This window comes from Cherax quadricarinatus, chromosome 87 (genome assembly GCF_038502225.1).
Source record: "Cherax quadricarinatus isolate ZL_2023a chromosome 87, ASM3850222v1, whole genome shotgun sequence".
NCBI lineage: Eukaryota > Metazoa > Arthropoda > Malacostraca > Decapoda > Parastacidae > Cherax > Cherax quadricarinatus.
In genome coordinates this window covers 5,617,425-5,636,965 of record NC_091378.1, presented here as the reverse complement: position 1 = coordinate 5,636,965, position 19,541 = coordinate 5,617,425, and the positions used below count along the sequence as shown (strand labels likewise).

General features: G+C 39.7%; 1 protein-coding gene across 3 annotated transcripts in view; it reads right to left on the bottom strand.

The window, feature by feature from the left end:
- Positions 1 to 19,541, bottom strand: part of Gas8 (Growth arrest specific protein 8) — a 49,496-nt gene that overhangs the window by 28,176 nt on the left and 1,779 nt on the right. For all 3 annotated transcript variants that reach the window (XR_011394463.1, XM_053798524.2, XM_053798525.2), the window contains exons 5-9: positions 17,048 to 17,170; positions 15,717 to 15,834; positions 11,628 to 11,771; positions 10,216 to 10,476; positions 623 to 790 (exon numbers count right to left, since the gene is read on the bottom strand). Coding sequence is in view for 2 of the 3 variants with exons in the window: in XM_053798524.2 (XP_053654499.1) it covers positions 623 to 790; positions 10,216 to 10,476; positions 11,628 to 11,771; positions 15,717 to 15,834; positions 17,048 to 17,170 (814 nt within the window). In the remaining variant the exon portion in view is untranslated. The remainder of the gene's footprint in view (positions 1 to 622; positions 791 to 10,215; positions 10,477 to 11,627; positions 11,772 to 15,716; positions 15,835 to 17,047; positions 17,171 to 19,541) is intronic.

The window sequence follows — 19,541 nt, the reverse complement described above, 5'->3', positions numbered from 1 at the left end:
TATATACAGTGTCATCGTATAATACTACTACAGTAATACTACTACTACTACTACCAATAATAATAATAATAGTATAATAATAACACAATATATCATCAATTATTGTAAATCAGTTACTCAGCGCTTAACATTAACCAGCGGTCTTTTTCAATCTGCCATCTTAGCTGATAATGCTAAAAACAAAATTCCCACGAAAAAGGAACCATAAAGAAAATGATGTGATCCCCCAGTATGGTTGAAAATGTGGCACACCCTCCTCTACAAGGCTACCAGATAATCAGTGATCTTCTGCAATCCAGTACTTGGGTGTTAGTCAACTGCTGTAAGTTGCATCCTGGGGAACAGGACCAAAGGACTCCAGTGGAAATCAGCCACATTACTTGGCTTTCTTGAGTTATCCTGGGTTAATAAACATGCAGAGTTAATAATCCCAAAAGTCAAAGTCTTCTCTGAAATATTATATAGTATCTCACTTCTAGTTATTGCATTACACTGAATAAGTCACGGCAAATCCTTAGTAACTTGTAGTATACCTGGAGTACACCTGCAACCAGTAACTTGAATTACTTTTCCCCTAAGCTGAAATTTGTTTACTTCAGAGAGTATAAACCATTTACCTTACCAGATAACTCTCCTTGTCCCTTTGTGAGCGCTGAACGGATCGCTGGGTGTCAAATAATTTTTTACGGAGATTAGCGACTTCATCTTCCAAACGTGATCGACTTGTAATGGCAGCACCCATTTCTTGTTCCAGCTTATGTTCGCGTTCCTTTTGTTCTGCTAACTCAGCCTGTTAATATATTACAGAGATAAGCATGGAGATATAATGACACATTTGTCTCTTTTGAACTAGATTCTTAAGTTGGAAATATTAAATGAGGAATGAGCATGTTACGGTTCAGAGGGTTATTGGAAGTGTGATGCAAGCATGCTTCTGGCAAGACAGTGACTGAAGGAATGACAGGGAAGGGAATGCTCCCTCTTTTGTGGGTCATCTTATCTAGGTGGGAGATGGCCAGTGTACTAAAATATATCTTTCTTTCTTTCAACACACCGGCCATATCCCACCGAGGCGGGGTGGCCCAAAAGAAAAAACGAAAGTTTATCCTTTTACATTTAGTAATATATACAGGAGAAGGGGTTACTAGCCCCTTGCTCCCGGCATTTTAGTCGCCTCTTACAACGCGCATCGCTTACAGAGGAAGAATTCTGTTCCACTTCCCCATGGAGATAAGAGGAAATAAACAAGAATAAGAACTAGAAAGAAAATAGAAGAAAACCCAGAGGGGTGTGTATATATGTGCTTGTACATGTATGTGTAGTGTGACCTAAGTGTAAGTAGAAGTAGCAAGACATACCTGAAATCTTGCATGTTCATAGGACAGAAAAAAGGACACCAGCAATCCTACCATCATGTAAAACAATTACAGGCTTTCATTTTACACTCACTTGGCAGGACGGTAGTACCTCCCTGGGCGGGTGCTGTCTACCAACCTACTACCTGGTTATAGGAGGGTGGGGGCAGGAGGAAAGAGGAGTGACTGGTGGAATGATGAAGTAAAGGGTGTGATAAAAGAGAAAAATGTAGCTTATGAGAGGTTTTTACAAAGCAGAAGTGTTATAAGAAGAGTAGAGTATATGGAGAGTAAAAGGAAGGTGAAGAGAGTGGTGAGAGAGTGCAAAAGCAGAGCAGATGATAGAGTGGGAGAGGCACTGTCAAGAAATTTTAATGAAAATAAGAAAAAATTTTGGAGTGAGTTAAACAAGTTAAGAAAGCCTAGGGAACGAATGGATCTGTCAGTTAAAAAGAGAGTAGGGGAGTTAGTAGATGGGGAGATGGAAGTATTGGGCAAGAATATTTTGAGGAACTTTTAAATGTTGACGAAGAAAGGAAGGCGGTAATTTCATGCACTGGCCAGGGAGGTATACCATCTTTTAGGAGTGAAGAAGAGCAGGATGTTGTGAGTGTGGGGGAGGTGCATGAGGCATTATGTAGAATGAAAGGGGGTAAAGCAGCTGGAACTGATGGGATCATGACAGAAATGTTAAAAGCAGGGGGGGATATAGTGTTGGAGTGGTTGGTATTTTTGTTTAATAAATGTATGAAAGAGGGGAAGATATCTAGGGATTGGCAGAGAGCATGTATAGTCCCTTTATATAAAGGGAAGGGGGACAAAAGAGACCGTAAAAATTATAGAGGAATAAGTGTAATGAGTATACCAGGAAAAGTGTACATTAGGGTTATTATTGAAAGAATTAGAGGTAAGACAGAATGTAGAATTGCGGATGAGCAAGGAGGTTTTAGAGTGGGTAGGGGATGTGTAGATCAAGTGTTTACATTGAAGCATATATGTGAACAGTATTTAGATAAAGGTAGGGAAGTTTTTATTGCATTTATGGATTTAGAAAAGGCATATGACAGAGTGGATAGGGGAGCAATGTGGCAGATGTTGCAAGTATATGGAATAGGCGGTAAGTTACTAAATGCTGTAAAGAGTTTTTATGAGGATAGTGAGGCTCAGGTTAGGGTGTGTAGAAGAGAGGAAGCCTACTTCCTGGTCAAAGTAGGTCTTAGACAGGGATGTGTAATGTCACCATGGTTGTTCAATATATTTATAGATGGGGTTGTAAAAGAAGTAAATGCTAGGGTGCTCGGGAGAGGGGTGGGATTAAATTATGGGGAATCAAATACAAAATGGGAAATGACACAGTTACTTTTTGCTGATGATACTGTGCTTATGAGAGACTCTAAAGAGAAATTTGTGGGAGTGTGTGTAAAGGTAGAAAGTTGAAAGTAAACATAGAAAAGAGTAAGGTGATGAGGGTATCTAATGATTTAGGTAAAAAAAAATTAGATATCAAATTGGGGAGGAGGAGTATGGAAGACATGAATGTTTTCAGACATTTGGAAATTGACGTGTCAGCAGATGGATTTATGAAGGATGAGGTTAATCATAGAATTGATGAAGGAAAAAAGGTGAGTGGTGCATTGAGGTATATGTGGAGACAAAAAATGTTATCTAAGGAGGCAAAGAAGGGAATGTATGAAAGTATAGTAGTACCAACACTCTTATATGAGTGTGAAGCTTGGGTTGTAAAAGCTGCAGCGAGGAGGCTTTTGGAGGCAGTGATGTCCTTTCTAAGGGCAATGTGTGGTGTAAATACATGTATTATGCAGAAAACTCGGAGTGTAGAAATTAGAAGGTGTGGAGTTATTAAAAGTATTAGTCAGAGGGCTGAAGAGGGGTTGTTGAGGTGGTTTGGTCATTTAGAGAGAATGGATCAAAGTAGAGTGACATGGAGAACGTATAAATCTGTAGGGGAAGGAATGCGGGCTAGGGGTCGTCCTCGAAAAGGTTGGAGGGAGGGGGTACAGGAGGTTTCGTGGGTGAGGAGCTTGGACTTCCAGCAAGTATGCGTGAGCGTGTTAGATAGGAGTGAATGGAGACGAATGGTATTTGGGACCTGACAAGCTGTTGGAGTGTGAGCAGGGTAATATTTAGTGAAGGGATTTAGGGAAAACCGGTTATTTTATAGAGCCGGACTTGTGTCTTGGAAATGGGAAGTATAATGCCTGCACTTTAAAGGAAGGGTTTAGGATATTGGTAGTTTGGAGGGATATGTTGTGTATCTTTATACATATATACTTCTAAACTGTTGTATTCTGAGTACCTCTGCAAAAACAGTGATTATGTGTGAGTGAGGTGAATGTGTTGAAAGATGATGAAAGTATTTTCTTTTTGGGGATTTTCTTTCTTTTTGGGTCGCCCTGCCTCGGTGGGAGCTGGCCGACTTGTTAAAAAAAAAAAAAAATAAATAAACACACACACACACACACACACACAAACATGTACCCCTTTGTACAATATATTTTTTTATTATTTATTATCACACTGGCCGATTCCCACCAAGGCAGGGTGGCCCGAAAAAGAAAAACTTTCACCATCATTCACTCCATCACTGTCTTGCCAGAAGGATGCTTTACACTACAGTTTTTAAACTGCAACATTAACACCCCTCCTTCAGAGTGCAGGCACTGTACTTCCCATCTCCAGGACTCAAGTCCGGCCTGCCGGTTTCCCTGAACCCCTTCATAAATGTTACTTTGCTCACACTCCAACAGCACGTCAAGTATTAAAAACCATTTGTCTCCATTCACTCCTATCAAACACGCTCATGCATACCTGCTGGAAGTCCAAGTCCCTCGCACACAAAACCTCCTTTACCCCCTCTCTCCAACCTTTCCTAGGCCGACCCCTACCCCGCCTTCCTTCCACTACAGACTGATACACTCTTGAAGTCATTCTGTTTCGCTCCATTCTCTCTACATGTCCGAACCACCTCAACAACCCTTCCTCAGCCCTCTGGACAACAGTTTTGGTAATCCCGCACCTCCTCCTAACTTCCAAACTACGAATTCTCTGCATTATATTCACACCACACATTGCCCTCAGACATGACATCTCCACTGCCTCCAGCCTTCTCCTCGCTGCAACATTCATCACCCATGCTTCACACCCATATAAAAGTGTTGGTAAAACTATACTCTCATACATTCCCCTCTTTGCCTCCAAGGACAAAGTTCTTTGTCTCCACAGACTCCTAAGTGCACCACTCACTCTTTTTCCCTCATCAATTCTATGATTCACCTCATCTTTCATAGACCCATCCGCTGACACGTCCACTCCCAAATATCTGAATACATTCACCTCCTCCATACTCTCTCCCTCCAATCTGATATTCAATCTTTCATCACCTAATCTTTTTGTTATCCTCATAACCTTACTCTTTCCTGTATTCACCTTTAATTTTCTTCTTTTGCACACCCTACCAAATTCATCCACCAGTCTCTGCAACTTCTCTTCAGAATCTCCCAAGAGCACAGTGTCATCAGCAAAGAGCAACTGTGACAACTCCCACTTTGTGTGTGATTCTTTATCTTTTAACTCCACGCCTCTTGCCAAGACCCTCGCATTTACTTCTCTTACAACCCCATCTATAAATATATTAAACAACCACGGTGACATCACACATCCTTGTCTAAGGCCTACTTTTACTGGGAAATAATTTCCCTCTTTCCTACATACTCTAACTTGAGCCTCACTATCCTCGTAAAAACTCTTCACTGCTTTCAGTAACCTACCTCCTACACCATACACTTGCAACATCTGCCACATTGCCCCCCTATCCACCCTGTCATACGCCTTTTCCAAATCCATAAATGCCACAAATACCTCTTTAGCCTTATCTAAATACTGTTCACTTATATGTTTCACTGTAAACACCTGGTCCACACACCCCCTACCTTTCCTAAAGCCTCCTTGTTCATCTGCTATCTTATTCTCCGTCTTACTCCTAATTCTTTCAATAATAACTCTACCATACACTTTACCAGGTATACTCAGCAGACTTATCCCCCTATAATTTTTGCACTCTCTTTTATCCCCTTTGCCTTTATACAAAGGAACTATGCATGCTCTCTGCCAATCCCAAGGTACCTTACCCTCTTCCATACATTTATTAAATAATTGCACCAACCACTCCAAAACTATATCCCCACCTGCTTTTAACATTTCTATCTTTATCCCATCAATCCCGGCTGCCTTACCCCCTTTCATTTTACCTACTGCCTCACGAACTTCCCCCACACTCACAACTGGCTCTTCCTCACTCCTACAAGATGTTATTCCTCCTTGCCCTATACACGAAATCACAGCTTCCCTATCTTCATCAACATTTAACAATTCCTCAAAATATTCCCTCCATCTTCCCAATACCTCTAACTCTCCATTTAATAACTCTCCTCTCCTATTTTTAATTGACAAATCCATTTGTTCTCTAGGCTTTCTTAACTTGTTAATCTCACTCCAAAACTTTTTCTTATTTTCAACAAAATTTGTTGATAACATCTCACCCACTCTCTCATTTGCTCTCTTTTTACATTGCTTCACCATTCTCTTAACCTCTCTCTTTTTCTCCATATACTCTTCCCTCCTTGCATCACTTCTACTTTGTAAAAACTTCTCATATGCTAACTTTTTCTCCCTTACTACTCTCTTTACATCATCATTCCACCAATCGCTCCTCTTCCCTCCCGCACCCACTTTCCTGTAACCACAAACTTCTGCTGAACACTCTAACACTACATTTTTAAACCTACCCCATACCTCTTCGACCCCATTGCCTATGCTCTCATTAGCCCATCTATCCTCCAATAGCTGTTTATATCTTACCCTAACTGCCTCCTCTTTTAGTTTATAAACCTTCACCTCTCTCTTCCCTGATGCTTCTATTCTCCTTGTATCCCATCTACCTTTTACTCTCAGTGTAGCTACAACTAGAAAGTGATCTGATATATCTGTGGCCCCTATATAAACATGTACATCCTGAAGTCTACTCAACAGTCTTTTATCTACCAATACATAATCCAACAAACTACTGTCATTTCGCCCTACATCATATCTTGTATACTTATTTATCCTCTTTTTCTTAAAATATGTATTACCTATAACTAAACCCCTTTCTATACAAAGTTCAATCAAAGGGCTCCCATTATCATTTACACCTGGCACCCCAAACTTACCTACCACACCCTCTCTAAAAGTTTCTCCTACTTTAGCATTCAGGTCCCCTACCACAATTACTCTCTCACTTGGTTCAAAGGCTCCTATACATTCACTTAACATCTCCCAAAATCTCTCTCTCTCCTCTGCATTCCTCTCTTCTCCAGGTGCATACACGCTTATTATGACCCACTTCTCGCATCCAACCTTTACTTTAATCCACATAATTCTTGAATTTACACATTCATATTCTCTTTTCTCCTTCCATAACTGATCATTTAACATTACTGCTACCCCTTCCTTTGCTCTAACTCTCTCAGATACTCCAGATTTAATCCCATTTATTTCCCCCCACTGAAACTCTCCTACCCCCTTCAGCTTTGTTTCGCTTAGGGCCAGGACATCCAACTTCTTTTCATTCATAACATCAGCAATCATCTGTTTCTTGTCATCCGCACTACATCCACGCACATTTAAGCATCCCAGTTTTATAAAGTTTTTCTTCTTCTCTTTTTTAGTAAATGTCTACAGGAGAAGGGGTTACTAGCCCATTGCTCCCGGCATTTTAGTCGCCTCATACGACACGCATGGCTTACGGAGGAAAGATTCTTTTCCACTTCCCCATGGACAATAGAAGAAATAAAGAAGAACAAGAACTATTTAGAAAAAGGAGAAAAACCTAGATGTATGTATATATATATGCATGTGCATGTCTGTGAAGTGTGACCAAAGTGTAAGTAGGAGTAGCAAGATATCCCTGTTATCTAGCGTGTTTATGAGACAGAAAAAGAAACCAGCAATCCTACCATCATGCAAAACAGTTACAGGTTTCTGTTTCACAGTCATCTGGCAGGACGGTAGTACTTCCCTGGGTGGTTGCTGTCTACCAACCTACTACCTTAATATATATGTTATACCCAAATAGGAATAGGGGTGGGCCCCGCTTTACAGCGCTTTGCTTTACGGCATTTTGCTAATGCAGTAGTTTAAAATTATATCCATTTTTCATTTATTCAAATTTCCTACAATAAATATATTCACAACTTACTATAAGCTAAAGATGAAAATATTTTAATGTAGGTAATGTGTGTGTACTGTATATGCATTTTTTAGGCCTAGTTGTAATATATGAGAGTGTACACATGTTATCAGGCTTTTATATGCATTTGAAAGTGTAAAAAAAAAAAGCTGTTTCACTTTACAGGAACCCAGAACCTAACCTGCTGTATAAGTAGGGCCCTACTGTACAGCAGCAGCCCAGAACCTAACCTGCTGTATAAGTAGGGCCCTACTGTACAGCAGCAGCCCAGAACCTAACCTGCTGCATAAGTAGGGCCCTACTGTACAGCAGCAGCCCAGAACCTAACCTGCTGTATAAGTAGGGCCCTGCTGTACAGCAGCAGCCCAGAACCTAATCTGCTGTATAAGTAGGGCCCTACTGTACAGCAGCAGCCCAGAACCTAACCTGCTGTATAAGTAGGGCCCTACTGTACAGCAGCAGCCCAGAACCTAATCTGCTGTATAAGTAGGGCCCTACTGTACAGCAGCAGCCCAGAACCTAACCTGCTGTATAAGTAGGGCCCTGCTGTACAGCAGCAGCCCAGAACCTAATCTGCTGTATAAGTAGGGCCCTACTGTACAGCAGCAGCCCAGAACCTAACCTGCTGTATAAGTAGGGCCCTACTGTACAGCAGCAGCCCAGAACCTAATCTGCTGTATAAGTAGGGCCCTACTGTACAGCAGCAGCCCAGAACCTAACCTGCTGTATAAGTAGGGCCCTGCTGTACAGCAGCAACCCAGAACCTAATCTGCTGTATAAGTAGGGCCCTACTGTACAGCAGCAGCCCAGAACCTAACCTGCTGTATAAGTAGGGCCCTACTGTACAGCAGCAGCCCAGAACCTAACCTGCTGTATAAGTAGGGCCCTACTGTACAGCAGCAGCCCAGAACCTAATCTGCTGTATAAGTAGGGCCCTACTGTACAGCAGCAGCCCAGAACCTAACCTGCTGTATAAGTAGGGCCCTGCTGTACAGCAGCAGCCCAGAACCTAATCTGCTGTATAAGTAGGGCCCTACTGTACAGCAGCAGCCCAGAACCTAACCTGCTGTATAAGTAGGGCCCTACTGTACAGCAGCAGCCCAGAACCTAATCTGCTGTATAAGTAGGGCCCTACTGTACAGCAGCAGCCCAGAACCTAACCTGCTGTATAAGTAGGGCCCTGCTGTACAGCAGCAGCCCAGAACCTAATCTGCTGTATAAGTAGGGCCCTACTGTACAGCAGCAGCCCAGAACCTAACCTGCTGCATAAGCAGGGCCCTACTGTACAGCAGCAGCCCAGAACCTAACCTGCTGTATAAGCAGGGCCCTACTGTACAGGAGCAGCCCAGAACCTAACCTGCTGTATAAGCAGGACCCTACTGTACAGCAGCAGCCCAGAACCTAACCTGCTGTTGTACAAGAGAAGCTGTATGAAGCACCAGTATGGAACCTACACTTCAATAAAGAAGTTAATAAACTGCAAGAAGTGCAGAAGTATGCAACATGGCTTGCTCTTGAGCTAAGAAGCATGGGCTACGAGGAAACTTTGTTTATGTTAGGCACTAAACCCATGTGGGTCATTCAGTGCAAGATGTGGTCCACTGCAGACTTGATCCTCTGTCTGCTGTGTGTCTATTTGTACTCGCCTATGTGTTCAATAGCTGCAAGAAGATGCTAATGGACTATATATTTTGGTCATTATGAATTAAAAAGATTTTACTTCCTTGGATCACCTCACACTGATGGGAAATGTTTGAATTTATTAAGTTCTATTTGATTAATTCAACTGGCAATTAATTCCTAAAACACTACATTGTATTTTTGGGAAGACATTTTTATTTGTATTTGTTTATTTTTGTGTGTCTCGGTGTCACTTGTGCTAGGGGATTCTGTAATTGGCTCTGTTATTAGATATACCTGTGACTGGTTTCAAGAATTAACTATGGCAAATACATATATCTGCCATAGTTACTACTGGTATTCAAAATATTCATACAATTCACTAACAGAGTAAATCCTCAATATAACAGACTCCTGATGTAAAGACTTTTAAAATTATTATCAAAATCCACTGGGTAAATTGTACTTTTAACTTATTTATTTTCAATGGTTATTGCAGTACATCTGTAAACTGTGTGTACAGACACCCAAACTAGGGCATACGGTTTTCGTATGCCCTAGTTTGGGTGTCTGGACCGGATTAATTGAATTTACATTATTTCTTATGGGAAATATTAACAAAAAATACATTTTATAGAGAATAACTATAGTTTTACATACAAACTAAGGCATATGAAAATCAAGGATCGACTGTATAGTCATTTATTGCATTTTACTGCTATTTTTTAATGTTATTCTGATATAACAAACACTCCTCATTATGATACATTTAATCATATAGAAATCATTTATATGAAGAGTTTACTGTATACAGAATAGTAGTACCATCACCTTTATGTTGTGCAGTTGTGGACACTTGCACATCCAGATTTAACCTCAGATAACCTAATGATGTCAGCATGATTTATTTCCAATGGAGTATACTGATCATTCTAACCTCTATGCAGTACTTTGTTTCTTAATTAACAAGTGAGGGTACTGGAATTCATTTACCTTTAGTTCTGTGATGAGCTTGAGGTTAGTTGCAGTAATGTCTGTGTAATACTTTTTCATCTCCTCAAAAGTTTTCTCGTGATTAGATATAATTGTAGCCAGAAAATTATTCTTTTTTTCTTCTTGCGCAACAAGTTCCGTTTTGCGCTTCAGATCAAGTTGATTCTGTAAAGCTTTGATTCTCTTGACAGATTTAGCTTCCATTGCAGCAGCCTCTGCTTCAAACTCTTGACGCAGTGAGTCCAGAGACTTGCTATGAGCCTGAAAATTGAAATCTTTCTCATGTTGAAGATACTACAGGGATTTATATGGATGGGGACATACAACAGCACAACACCTAAATCCATCATAACTTAATATGCCATGAGAGTAATCACTCGATCACACTCCAGAAAACGCATCCCCTACCACTATTCAATGTACAAAAGATCCACACTTATTACTGTGTATATTATATACACAGGGCATTCATTACAAATTTCTATTCAGAGAGCTGCCCAAGAGTGCAGATACAATACATGAAACAAATATTTCTTTGATATTCCACATATTTGCCACAATCTGAGGAGAAACTCCATGCAAATAAAAGGCCCAAAAATATGGAAATTTTCTACTAGAAGATTTAAAAGTTACCAATCTGCATGTGCTAACGGCTACAATATTTTTTTTAAAAATACAGTGGACCCCCGGTTAACGATATTTTTTCATTCCAGAAGTATGTTCAGGTGCCAGTACTGATCGAATTTGTTCCCATAAGGAATATTGTGAAGTAGATTAGTCCATTTCAGACCCCCAAACATACACGTACAAACGCACTTACATAAATACACTTACATAATTGGTCGCATTGGGAGGTGATCGTTAAGCGGGGGTCCACTGTATATCATGATTTTGATAACCACGGGCTTTCTGCATATACAACCAAATGTCACCTATCTTTGTACAAACACTGTATCATGCTGAAATAATATTTGACTCTGAATAGATCAAATTTGAAAAATATCTCTGATCCAAACTGTTTATCCAGTCTAATCAACATACATACATATTATGGTGTCCCACAGTGATCTCTAGACCTCACACACTGAGGTCCAGAGTTTGAATCTCCTCTGGTATGGCTGGAAAACATTAGGGACATTTTTCCATAAGACATCTGCTGTCCCTGTTTACCCATCAGTTTAAAATGGGTGCCTGGGTGTTAGTTGGCTGGTGTGGGTTGCATCCTGGGACAAAACTGACCTAATTTGCCCGAAATGCTCTGCATAACAAGGGGCTTTCTATATAGTAGTATGTCACTGATGTCAGTATTGTGTACATATACTTGTAGAAAAGATATTATTATTATTATTATTATTTATCAAAAGCAATATGGATCATAATGGGAACAAAGGCATTTTTTTATGTGGTCTTACCACTTTCATATTAGCAATGATGGCCAGGTAGTTGCTCTCAGTATCTCTCAGTTGTGTCCTCAGGTCTTCTCTCTCTTGAACAACACGACTCTCCTCAGCAAGAGAGTCTTGATGCAGATTCAACAATGCTTGCTCACTATCCACCTGCACAAAGATATTGTAAAATGAAAATACAAATTAAAGAAGTTTACCTTACCTGTGTGTGTTTTCCTTTCCATTAGCAGATTTCTTTAAGAAAAACAGTCAATACAAAAGATAAATATACATGATAGGCAATGCTTTGGTCTGATACACATTCTATATTCTCTGCCTTTTGTCCAAAGAAAAAAAATGAGCCAAAATATTGTATATATAGTACAGTGTTGCAAAAAGTGTGCATGTTTCATCCCAGCGCAAGCAAACACACTGATTATATCACCTGATACACTAGGCACAGAAGATTTACTGAAACATTGCTGCTTAAGGTGCTGGTATTTGGGGCAGTGAACTTGCATTCCTCAACGGGGAAGCAGAACAGAATTCTTCCTCCATAAGCCATGTGTGTTGTTAGAGGTGACTAAAATGCCGGGAGCAAGGGGCTAGTCACCCCTTCTCCTGTATAAATTACTAAATTTAAAAAGAGAAACTTTTGTTTTTCTTTTTGGGCCACCCTGCCTCGGTGGGATAAGGCCAGTTTGTTGAAAGAAAGAAAGTTGAAAGAAGAAGAACTTGCATTCTGCACAATTTACAACTGTCCATTCTTCAGCTGGCAGCTCAAGCAGAAATTTTGGTGTTCAGAAGAGATGTCTAATTACAACAAAGTTGATCTGTTGGCAATCCTTCCTTCATCATAGTAGGATGTTTCAAGCTGTTAATACATATATATATTTTATAATATATTGCCTATCTTCCATCGAGGTAGGGTTACCCCCTCAAAAAAGGGAACCCATTCACCATCACTCATTCAATAGAAGTCTTGCCAGAAGTGCACAGACATCACAATTCAAGCAGCCCTTAGCACTGCAATATCCCTATCTCAGTTTAAACTAATACACAAGGGCCCCCACTTATACAGAGGGGTGTGTGTATATATATGCTTGTACAGTGGACCCTCAGCTAACGATATTAATCCATTCCTGAAAGCTCATCGTATGCTGAAATTATTGCTTTTTTTTTTTTTTTCAACAAGTCGGCCGTCTCCCACCGAGGCAGGGTGACTCAAAAAAGAAAGAAAATCCCCAAAAAGAAAATACTTTCATCATCATTCAACACTTTCACCACACTCACACATTATCACTGTTTTTGCAGAGGTGCTCATAATACAACAGTTTAGAAGCATATACGTATAAAGATACACAACATATCCCTCCAAACTGCCAATATCCTGAATTAATTTTCCCCATAAGAAATAATGGAAATCAAATTAATCCGTGCAAGACACCCCAAAGTATGAAAAAAAAAAAATTTACCACATGAAATATTAATTTTAATACACACAAACTGACACTTACCTTTATTGAAGATCTGGTGATGATTGATGGGATGGGAGGAGGGGAGAGTGTGGAAGTTGTTAATGTTTAGAAGGGGAATCCCCTTCCATTAGGACTTGAGGTATCAAGTCCTTCCCGGGGTTACTTCCCTTCTTTTAATGCCACTAAGACCAGCTTGAGAGTCACTGGACCTCTGTCGCACAACATATCTGTCTATAGAGGCCTGTACCTCCCGTTCCTTTATGATTTGTCTAAAGTGGTTCACAACATTGTCATTGTAATAGTCACCAGCACGGCTTGCAATAGCTGTGTGAGGGTGATTTTTATCCATAAAGGTTTGCAGTTCAAGCCACTTTGCATACATTTCTTTAATCTCTTTCTTCATATCCATAGTAATTCTCACCCTTTTTCCTGCAGGGTTGGCACTAGAATCTTTCTTGGGGCCCATGGTGACTTATTTTGCAGGTACAATCACTAAAAACGCTGTGATAATACGAAATGTTCCGATTGCATGCGTGGATGCGACCGCACTGGCTGGCTTGTGAACACTGGCACCCACGGGACAACTGAGGCGCGCTCAGGCCACACGTGGACACATCTCGAACGAATCGCGTAGGGTGAGTTTTCTAGCGTTAGCTGAGGCAAAATTTTTGTGTTAAAATGTATCGTATGCTGGATTTAACGTAAGGAGATGCCATCGTTAGCTGAGGGTCCACTGTACATGTATGTTAGGTCCTGGACTACTGCTGTAAAGTGAAACACAGCCTTTTTTCACTTTCAAATGCATATAAAAGTCTTATAACATGTTCCCAGGGAGGTACTACCATCCTGCCAAGTGAATGTAAAATGGAAGCCTGTACAGTGGTACTCTGGGATACAAACAGCTCAAAACTCGAACAATTATGTAAGTGAATTTATGTAAGTGTATTTCTGGGGGGTCTGAAACAGATTAATCTAATTTACATTATTCCTTGTGGGAAAAAATTTGTTCGGTATCAGCGCTCGAACAGCCTTCTGAAACGAATTAAGTTCATATCCCGAGGTACCACTGTAATTGTTTTACATGATGGCAGGATTGCTGGTATTTTTTTTGTCTCATAAACATGAAAGATTTCAGGTACGTCTTGCTGCTTCTAATTACACTTAGGTCACACTACACTTGCATGTATGTTACAAGCATATTTATACACATTCCTCTGGGTTTTCTTCTATTTTCTTACTAGTTCTTGTTCTTATTAATTTCCTCTTATCTCCATAAGCAAAGTGGAACAGAATTCTTCCTCCGTAAGCTATACATGTCGTAAGAGGTGACTAAAATGCCAGGAGCAAGGGGCTAGTAACCCCTTCTCCTGTATATATTACTAAATTTAAAAGGATAAACTTTTGTTTTTTCTTTTGGGCCACCCTGCCTCAGCAGGATACGGCCAATTTGTTGAAAGAAGAAGTGAACAACAGAGCTAGGCCTAAAAAGAAAATGCATACACAGTACACAATATTTTTTTTTTCAACAAACCGGCCATATCCCACCAAGGCAGGGTAGCCTAAAAAGAAAAACGAAAGTTTCTCTTTTTAAATTTAGTAATTAATACAGGAGAAGGGGTTACTAGGCCCTTGTTCCCGGCATTTTATTCGCCTCTTACAACACGTATGGCTTACGGAGGAAGAATTCTGTTCCACTTCCCCATGGAGATAAGAGGAAATAAACAAGAACTAGAAAGAAAATAGAAGAAAACCCAGAGGGGTGTGTATATACGTATATGCTTGTACATGTATGTGTTGTGTGACCTAAGTGTAAGTAGAAGTAGCAGTAGCAAGACGTACCTGAAATCTTACATGTTTAAGAGACAGAAAAGACACCAGCAATCCTACCATCATGTAAAACAATTACAGGATTCTCTTTTACACTCACTTGGCAGGACGGTAGTACCTCCCTGGGCGGTTGCTGTCTACCAACCTACTACCTACAACACACAATACTTTCAACTTCTTTCAACACACCGGCCGTATCCCACTGAGGCAGGGTGGCCCAAAAGGACAAATGAAAGTTTCTCCTTTTAAATTTAGTAATACGTATACACAGGAGAAGGGGTTACTAGCCCCTTGCTCCCGGCATTTTAGTCGCCTCTGACGACACGCATGGCTTACGGAGGAAGAATTCTGTTCCACTTCCCCATGGCAATAAGAGGAAATAAACAAGAACAAGAACTAGTAAGAAAATAGAAGAAAACCCAGAGGGGTGTGTATATATATGCTTGTACATGTATGTGTAGTGTGACCTAAGCGCAAGTAGAAGTAGCAAGACGTACCTGAAATCTTGCATGTTTAAGAGACAGAAAAGACACCAGCAATCCTACCATCATGTAAAACAATTACATGATTCTGTTTTACACTCACTTGGCAGGACGGTAGTACCTCCCTGGGCGGTTGCTGTCTACCAACCTACTACCTACAACACACAATACTTATCTTAAAATATTTTTGTCCTTAGCTTATAGCAAGTGGTGAATATATTTCTTACAGGAAGTCTGAATAAATGAATAACGGGCATAACTGAAAACTGCTGCATTAGCAAAACTCTGCCAAGTGAAGTGCTGTAAAGAGGGGCTTCCCGTCCTCTTACCTGAAGCTGCGTCAGGGTGTTCTCCTGGGTGAACATTAGATGTTTCATTTTTTGTTGATATACACTAATTTCTTGTTGATGCTTCTCCTCAGCTTCTCCAATTTCTACATCCTTGTGTCTGAGAAATATTAGTCCAGGCTTTAAAAAGAAGTATACCTGTATCACAGTAAAGTTGAAACATGTTTCAATCAGTTCGTTTAAAAAAATACTTATCAGCAGTATTTCTAATTAAAAATAAGTACTTGGTACATGTTCAAGAGCCTACATGATATTATTTAAGAAATTATACATATACAATTTTGTCAGTGTCATTCAAGTTTTCCCCTTTTAAAAACAATATTTTAAATAATTTTGTTCTGTAGTATGGTATGGTAAACTTGTAGCATTTTATTACTTTACCTCTCCTATTATTCATAAATTTCCTGTTATCAAGAGTGACACACATGCAATATTAGGACATTTATTGAGGAGACGTTTCACCCACCAGGAGCTTAATCAATACAGAGAACAGGAATTAATCACCTCATACTCCTCATCTTCCACCATTTCTCTGCATAAGATTCAAGAAGTCACTGGTTGGTGAAATATTTTCAGAATAAAGATATGCAAGTACTGCACAAGTATCTTATTTATGAATAACCATGTGGTCCATTGAGAGTTTTCTTTATTAGCTTATGATTAATATTCTTTGTCACGGTGTGCAGAGGTTACACTCCACAAGAAGCTTAAAGATTGTAAATTTGTGGGTATAGAACCCATATTTGAGTAGTAAAATGGAGATGCAGTTGTAGTTCCTGTGGCTTTTGCAGATACACATAATATTAGTCAAGCAGTGTGTGCAATTTAAGGCAAGCTGCAATGTCCTGAGTCGCATAACAATCATGTATGTGGATCATGACTCCAGAAGCCACTCATGCATAAGGAGCCATGCTTGAAGAAAATAATAATTACTGTGACCCTGCAGTTTCAGGTAACCAACTCTTGGATAATGCATTAATGCAGTCTGTCTATTCTGGATCAGGGATCCCAGCCACGGATAGTGAGCAGTTGGTAATAAAACAGCCTGTGGGATCACCAAAGTTATGGATGTCGAACTTGATGATCATGAGGAAGTAATCACAACTGCATGTTTGGAAAATTAAATTTGACTTTTTTCAAACATTTTACACAAAAACTGTCTTTACTGTAGAAGACTGTGATGAAATATGGTGCTTATGAACAGTTTTCACTGATAAAATTTTATCAGGTAATTTCATTAATGAATAATAGAAAAAAAATCTTTGGTGATGTGCAGTGTACTTGACATAAACAATGCAAAGTATTCTGCTTACCTAAGCTCTGCCCGCATATTGTCCAGGTTTTCTGCCGCAACTTGCCATAGTCTCTGTACACGTTCCAATTCACTCTGTACATAGTTTCTTTCCTCTCTTTCTCGTTCCAGTTCATTACGTAGCCTGATAAAAGATAATTACAGCTGATCATCGATTATCTAGCAATCAGTTATTAAGCTTCCTATGAAGTTATTATTTGATCCAGCACCTAAACAGATAAAATGAAAAAGGAATGAACAAAGGGGACGTCAAAAAATGAGAGAATCATCAGACGTTGTTGAAAATTCAGTGCACACTTTTTCCCTGTTATGTAGGCAATGAATAATTAATGATCTATTGTATATACAATACACAAAATTAAACTATTTATGATTACACCATAAGAAAATATTCCATAAACATTTCATGGCTCTGCTGATAAAATTAAATGTATTTAACATATTAAGAGGTGCAAATGCTTGGTTAAAAATCTTAAAAAGGAGGTCCCAGAGACAAATGAGAGGAAACAATGATACTGGAAGATTCTTCTTATTATTATCGCTTATATCATTTTATTATTATTATTATTATTATTATTATTATTATTATTATTATTATTATTATTATTGTTATTATTAAATTCAGAGATCTTAAAATAAATCAGAGATATAGAAAGGTTGACAGGAAATACTTAAGAAACTTTCAAGAGTTACCATATGGTCATGAAGGCAGAATGCAGAAGCATCACACACAAATACAGACACAAGTAACAAAAAAAGGCACAATACTGTGACTGGAATGATACACAAATAACCCGCACATAAAAGAGAGAAGCTTACGACGACGTTTCGGTCCGACTTAGACCATTTACAAAGTCACACTGATCTTGACCAGTGTATAAGAGAGATTCAGAAGCAAAAACAATGGATATAGAAAAATATACAATAAAAACTATTTAAAAGACAAGTAGGGAGGAGGAGGTGGCTGGTGATACCAACTGGGCATGTACATCCAATTATCATACTTCTTTGTACAAACATTTATCATGCTGAAATAAACTTCTTAATCTTATTTATTTTATTTTTATTATCACACCGGCCGATTCCCACCAAGGCAGGGTGGCCCGAAAAAGAAAAACTTTCACCATCATTCACTCCATCACTGTCTTGCCAGAAGGGTGCTTTACACTACAGTTTTTAAACTGCAACATTAACACCCCTCCTTCAGAGTGCAGGCACTGTACTTCCCATCTCCAGGACTCAAGTCCGGCCTGCCGGTTTCCCTGAATCCCTTCATAAATGTTACTTTGCTCACACTCCAACAGCACGTCAAGTATTAAAAACCATTTGTCTCCATTCACTCCTATCAAACACGCTCACGCATGCCTGCTGGAAGTCCAAGCCCCTCGCACACAAAACCTCCTTTACCCCCTCCCTCCAACCCTTCCTAGGCCGACCCCTACCCCGCCTTCCTTCCACTACAGACTGATACACTCTTGAAGTCATTCTGTTTCGCTCCATTCTCTCTACATGTCCGAACCACCTCAACAACCCTTCCTCAGCCCTCTGGACAACAGTTTTGGTAATCCCGCACCTCCTCCTAACTTCCAAACTACGAATTCTCTGCATTATATTCACACCACACATTGCCCTCAGACATGACATCTCCACTGCCTCCAGCCTTCTCCTCGCTGCAACATTCATCACCCACGCTTCACACCCATATAAGAGCGTTGGTAAAACTATACTCTCATACATTCCCCTCTTTGCCTCCAAGGACAAAGTTCTTTGTCTCCACAGACTCCTAAGTGCACCACTCACTCTTTTTCCCTCATCAATTCTATGATTCACCTCATCTTTCATAGACCCATCCGCTGACACGTCCACTCCCAAATATCTGAATACGTTCACCTCCTCCATACTCTCTCCCTCCAATCTGATATTCAATCTTTCTTAATCTTATTGTTTCTAAATCAAATGAGCCAACAGATTCTCTGTATTATCAAAGTCCATTAAATTGAGGACCCTTATATTGTAGTTTACTGTAATTTTTATCACATGTTACAAGGACAGATAATCCTATAACAACATATTTTCAAAATTCACAAATAAGCACCACTTACGAGAGGAAACATGACAACATACTGGTCCATCCTGGACCACTGCTGAGTAACAACTGTGAGTGAGTTAGTTGTGAATTGTTCCAGCCAAGGTACTGTAACTTTTATTCTTCATTTTCAAAATATTAATCCTGAAATTCCTTTTTAAAGATAAAGTTAAAGCATACAACTGCTAATACAGTACATTAACTTCAAGTGATGGGATTCTTTAACAAAAATACAGTTGTTAAACCTACTGAATAAAAAGTGACAATACCGTGACTGGAATAATTCATCAAAAACCTGCACTTGGGTAAGGATCCTTACGATGATCCGTGTGAACTGACAATAGTCAAGAACAAACCAAAATGCTGTCTTACAGATCTTCTAACTGAGGGTTTTTGGCGAGTCATATCA